This window comes from Choloepus didactylus, chromosome 19 (genome assembly GCF_015220235.1).
Source record: "Choloepus didactylus isolate mChoDid1 chromosome 19, mChoDid1.pri, whole genome shotgun sequence".
Lineage (NCBI taxonomy): Eukaryota > Metazoa > Chordata > Mammalia > Pilosa > Megalonychidae > Choloepus > Choloepus didactylus.
Window position 1 is genome coordinate 4,309,016 of NC_051325.1, and position 6,577 is coordinate 4,315,592.

Here is a 6,577-nt window from a genome sequence, read left to right on the forward strand (position 1 = left end):
AGGTGTACCCTCTGTTTAAGGCTTTCTCCATTTCCAAACACCCTTGCACAAAGCCCACATACTGATGTAGCTGAAACTGCCTTCCCTTGAAAATGCCACAGTCCTTAGGATCCTACATTTTGAAGGTCAATTTTCCATGCTCTGTACTTTGCTTCCTGTCCTAAGCTTTGATGTTTACTATTCTCAGTTATGACTGATTATTTCAGGATGAACATTTCTAAGGGGTTTACATACCATAGATGAGGTCATTTTCTTATATAAATGCTGAGCTATTGCTCCTAATAATATCCCCTCCTGTGGTTGCACACCCTCAGGGAATGGTGACAGGAGACCCTGACTGAGCTGGACAGTCTTCATGATGAGCCGACTCTGCCTTGTATACGCCACACAATTCCCCATGGGCTGCAGGCAGCTCTCTGGGCTTGGACTGCAATACCACACCCCAGAATCATCGGTCCAGAGGATTGCATGTCCAGGGCTAGAAACTACATCCAGAAGGGACAGGATCAGCTGTTCTAACCTACCCAGCAGCAGGGAATGTGGAAACTCAGTGACTGTCACCAGCCCAGCCTCTTGTACCCCCATGGATTTCACATGCAAATCATCCTAGGTGCTCACAAAGAAATCCCCAGCAGACCCTGGGACTGTGTGGTGAGACTTCATCCTCCAGGTGGCCATGCAGACACTGGAGCTCCTCATCTGCCTGCTGGCAGCTCCACTCGGTGAGGGTCTCAAGGTTCCTAGTATTCACAGGATTATTGTGGGATGGGATGAACTCAAAATTTATCTCTTTGTCTTCAGGTGTCCTGTCTGAGCTGACACTGAAGGAGTCAGGCCAAGGGCTGGTGAAACCCTCCCAGACACTCTCCCTCACCTGCACTGCTACTGGGGGCTCTGTCACCAGCAGTTACTACTGGGATTGGATCCGCCAGCGTCCTGGGAAAGGGCTGGAGTGGATGGGGTACTGGAGTGGAAGTACCTCCTATAACCCAGCCTTCCAAGGCCGCATCACCATCAAGGCCGACACGTCCAAGAATGAGTTCTCTCTGCAGCTGAACTCCATGACTGTTGAGGACACCGCCACATATTACTGTGCAAAAGACACAGTGAGGGGAAGTCAGGGTGAGCCCAGACAAAAACCTCCCCTGCAGGGCACAGAAGGGGTTGGGCTACAGGGGACCTTTGGGACCGTCAAGGACAGAACTGAGCTCCAGGAGCAGGTGCAGGTTTAAGAACAGTTTCCTGACTGGGTCTGTGGCTTTCTCTCTGCATAAACCTGTTTCCCTGAATATTTGCATTCCCCTTGCCAGGGTATTTATTCTTTTCATTATCAAGTATGATGCCAGGCCAATTAAGAGCCAGTGTTTTTTTCATGCCAGGAGTGAAGTGAGGTCACTGACCCCAGCCTCTCCAGCTCTTACTTAGGTCTTCGATTATGATCCCAGGGTGAACTTTTCTAGCTCTGTGAACTACTAACTCAAGCACCACCTGAAAAGTCTGCATGAAATAATAATTTTCACTTCTTTAAAAAACTTACCGCAAGTTAGGGAAAGAATGAGTAATTTAACTAGCATTTTTTTTTCTTTTTAAAATATATTCTGTATCTTCAAATTTTTAGATCTACAGAAGAGCTGTGAAAATATGCTGAGACTTCTCATAGAGTCCACATTTAGTTTCTCCCACTTTGAACCTCTTCTGTATCCATGATACTGTAATTAAATCCATTGCCATTAATTATGACCATAATATCCTCTAGACTTTGAATGTCACCCGCTATTCCATCTATGTCCTCTTTTGGATACTGGATCCAATCCTGGAAACCATGTTCACTTTGACAACATTTCTCCTTGGTATCCTATGATCCATGACCATTTCTCATTCTTCCCTTGTGTCTTCAGATATTTTCAGAATATCCATCCATTTACATTGCTCAAGGTATTCTCATAATTGCACTGTGGCCAGGGCATGGGGAGGAGTGCCAAAGAGGTTAAGAGCCCATCCCCTATTGTCATACCAGTGGGCACATGATGTTAACATGACAGCACTAGTGGTGTTGAATTCCCATCCTTGGTTAGGGTGGTGGTTTCCAACTTAACCATAGAGTTACTATCTGTCCCATTCCATATTTCATTTTCTGGAATTGAGTCATTGATTCCAGGGTTTACTTGAGAAGAGGGAAGTAATGTTTCCACTCTTTCTTCACTTTGGTCACCGTAATCTGATAGAGTACTTGAAACATTGATATGTTTTCTTGGATGTTTATTTTATACCTTGAGTTATAATCCACCTCATTATTTTCTTGATATTCAAATTGTTCTGGTGTTCGAAGTGAAAGCTATTTTAGAGTGGTTTGTGTATCCCTTTGGCACACTCCAAACAGTATGTATCTGTGCATGATTTTGGTATGTATAGATGAGTATGTGTGTATGTGTGTGTGTGAATTTGTATGTGTGCATGAGTTTGTATGTGTATGTGAGTGAATGAAGCATGGGTGTTTGTGTACTTCCTTATGTTCTGTTACTATAAGGTGTTCTGGCCTCATCTTCTGTTTTTACTTTACTCATCCTAGAATTCCACCTGCCTCTGTGAATATCAAAGCTCACAAATCCCTCAGCAGAAGTGTTAACAAAGTACCAATAGCAGCACTCCAGAAGTCTGTGGGAAAGGGGGCCTCTGTGACATCATCACTCAAACATGTCAGCCTTCAATTCTGTACTGGACAAAGCCCCAGGAGGCCGTGCCACCTCCAGGGCAGCACCACAAATAAAACATGGGAAATGTACTGTTTATAGACCCTGCATCTTCCCAGGGAAGGCTCACAGAGCTGCCCTTCTGTTAATCTGGTTGATTCATCCACCTGCATTTCAACTTCAGGTTCAGATCTAAGTGGTTTCACATTAACTTCCAACTTTTTCGTAAACTCCCCATGAACTGAATTAAACAATAGCAATGGTGCACCAAATATATCATCTCACCTTGAGAGTTGCACCACCATTCATTTGCTCCTGCTTCCTCATCCATGGCTGCTCCCTACATCTGTGTCCTGGCAAGCCAAAGAGGCAGGACATGAGGTAAGAAGCTACCTTGGAGTATTTGTGCTCCCTGATTCTCAGGTGAGCCTGCTCTTTCGATTCTTGAATCCATCAGGTGGCACAGGTGCAAATTTACTATCTTATTGAAAGCTCAGTGCCAGCTATGGAAGAGTCAGTTATTTTCCTTGCTCTGGCAAAGTTATGATCACCACTTAGGAAAAGATGAAATCCCGTTTTACTAGATTTCCTCCATGATAGCTTATTATTAGTGTATAGAAACACTACTGATCTTAATATGTTGTTCTTGCACCTTGCCTCTTGCTGAATTGACTTATTAATTCTAGTAGCTTTGTTGTAGTTTTTTTCAGAAGTTTCTAAATACAGGATCATGCCATCTGCAAACAGTTAAAAACTTTTTTACTTGTTTTCTAACCTGGATGATTTTACAAGTTTTTCTTGCCTGAATGCTCTACCCATAACTTCTAGCACAATGTCAAGTAACAGTGATGACAGTGGGCATCCTTGTCTTGTTCCTGATTCTACAGCAAAACTTTCAGGTTCTCACTGTTGAGTACAATGTTAGCTGTGGATTTTTCATACCTACTCTTTATCATGTTGTTGAAGTTCCATTTGATTCTTACCTTTTGAAGTATTTTTATGAAGAATACATGCTGTATTTTGCCAAATGTCTTTTCTGCATCAGTCAATATGATCATGTGGTTTTTCCCTTTAGATTTGATAATATGATGTACTGCAATTGATTTTATTCTATGGATCCACCCTTGCACACCTGGAATAAAATCCATTGGATCATGGTGTATAATTCTTTTGATGCTTTCATGGATTTCTCTATTCATTAGATTTCTCTATTTATTAGAGAAATTGGACTGTAAATTTTTTGTAGTATATGTATCAAACTTTGCTATTGACTTGATAATGGTGATATAGAAGAGTTATATTATGTTCTCCTGTCTAATATTTCAGAAGATTTTGAGCAGGATTGGAATTAATTCTTCTTGGAATCATTGGTAACATTCACCTGTGAACCTATCTTGTACTGAGCTTTTCCTTTGGAAAGACTTTTTGAAGAGTGATCCAATCTACATATTTGTGATTGCTTATTGAGGTCTTCTATTTCTTCTGGAGTCAATATACGTTGTTCATGTGATCCTAAGAAAGTGTACATTTCACCTAAGTTGTCTAGTGTGTTGGCAGAGAGTTGTTCATAGTATCCTGTTAAGATCTTTTTTTTTTTTTTTTTTTTTTTTGATTCCGTAGATAATAAGTACCGCCAAGTTTCTGGTTTCATTTACTGGAATGTTTTCTCTTTTTTTGTTTGTCTGTATAACTAAGTGATTGTCCATTTTATTGATCTTCACAAAGGATCGGTGTTTGGTTTTATTGACACTCTGTTTTATTTTGCTGTTTTTCTCAATTTCATTTATATCTAATCCAATTTTTACTATTTCTTTCCTTCTTCTTGCTTTGTGTTTAATTTGCTGTTCTTTCTCCTGGTTCCTCCAGTTGTACAATTAGCTCTTACTTCTTTTAAAATATAGCCATTTAGAATTACAAATTTCCCTCTCAACACTGCCTTCACTGCATACCATAATTTTAATATGTTTTATATTCATTTTCATTTTTGTTTATTTATTTACTGGTGTCTCTTGCATTTTCTCTTTGATTCACTGATTAAGTGTTTTTGAATATTGATATATTTGAATAGTCCTCTTCTCTGGATGGAATTGATTTCCAGTTTCTTGTCATTATGATCAGAGAAAATGCTGTGTATACTTTTAATCATTTTGTATTTATTAAGATTGTTTTGAGCCCCAGCATGTGACCTTTCCTGCAGAATGATCAATGAGCAGCTGAGAAGGATTTTATCCTGGTGTTTTGTTGTGCCATATTCTAAGCACTTCTGTTAGGTCAAGGATAATTATAATATTATTTATTTTCCTTCTTTCCTTACTGATCCTCTGTTAAGATGCACTTTCTTTTGATGAGTGTGATGTACTAAAAATTCCACTATTATTTTTGAGATGTTTATTATTCTCTTTACTTTGGCCAGAGTTTGCTTCATGTATTTTGGGGCACTTTCTTTGTGAGTCTATATATTCATGATTGAGATATTCTTCTTGGTAAACTGATCCTTTTATTAACATATAATATCCTACTTGTTTCATAATCTTTTTGCACATATGTCTACTTTTTCTGATAATAGTATAGCTAGCTCAACTTTGTTGGTTACCAGTTGTGTGGAACATTAATTTTCATTTTTTTTCACTCTGAGTCTGTATTTATATTTGATCTAAAATGAGTGTCTTGTAAACAATAAAAAGATGTATGATTCTTTTTATCCTTTCTGTCAATCTTTCTCTTTTGATTTGGGAGTTTAATCTGTTAACATTCAATGTTATTACTGTAAAAGCAATACTTACTTCAACCATTTGTCCTTGAATTCTATTTGTCAGACCTATTTTTCTCATTTTTAATCCTTTTAGTTAGCTTTAACAGTAATTTTCATTCCTATACTCTCATCCAAGCCTCTCTAGTGTTGTTGTTTTTTTTTTTGTTTTTTTTTTTTCTTTTCAACCATCAGAGCTTCCCCTAGTATTTCTTATCAGGGAGGAGTATTTTTAGTGAACTCTCTCAATCTAGCCATGGCTGGAATGAACAGGGGCCTGCTGTGAGGGCAGGAGATGGGCATTGACACATGCCCATTGAGAAAGTATTTTAGTGTTTCTTAATTTATCATCATCCTCCTCCTGTTCTTCCTTGGATGCTCTACAGGGCTCTTCTGAACCCTAGATTCTCAAAAGAGTTGTTTCAGGGAATCACTGCCTGTTAAATAGTTGTTTTTTTGGAATGGCTGTTTCCTGGATTCTCCTACTCCATCCATTTGCAGACCATCTATCTTCTCTTGATTCTATTAAGATGATCAATTTAAGTTGCTTGTTAGATATTCATTTTTCTCATGTGCTTAAGGGAGTTTCTATCAACATCTCCAACTTAAAATTTCCCAGAACTTCTTGAAATAGTGATTTGATACCTTCCATTTTGTTGTACTTTACCTAGTTGCCTTCTTCTTGCTTTTATTATCTCCCATTTATATAAATGCACAGGATGGCTTCTTTGCCCTTGATTTTCATAATTAACCACTTTACCAGTCCTAAAATTCATTATGGATATTTTTCCTATTCCTGCCTCTGGATCAGTGTGTGCAGGGTGTGGACCATCATGTTTGCCAGCAGTGAATGCAGGGATGATGAGGAGGCAGTGGGCTCCATAAAAGATAGGGATGGGCTCAGATGCCCAGATTCATCAGCAGCTGCAGGAATGGGGCTACCATCCCATCAGACCCAGTCTTATCTCTGGGACCCTTCTATGTGTGGCCAAGATGGGTCCTCATTCAACATAATCATCTCCTGCTCCTTGTCTTTGGGGAGGACAATGTGAAGCACAGCCCCTTCTGTAGATGGAAATTCCTATAACCTTTATATGTGTGGCACTGTGAAGGACTCACTGGCAAAACCATGGAGAAT

At 39.4% G+C, this 6,577-nt stretch overlaps 1 gene segment (V, D, J or C); it reads left to right on the forward strand.

Moving 5' to 3' along the window:
* Positions 1–568: 568 nt before the first annotated feature.
* LOC119516015 lies at positions 569–1,232 on the forward strand. The segment is given in 2 exon segments: positions 569–722; positions 802–1,232. Coding segments are annotated over 2 exon segments (477 nt in total).
* Positions 1,233–6,577: the final 5,345 nt, after the last annotated feature.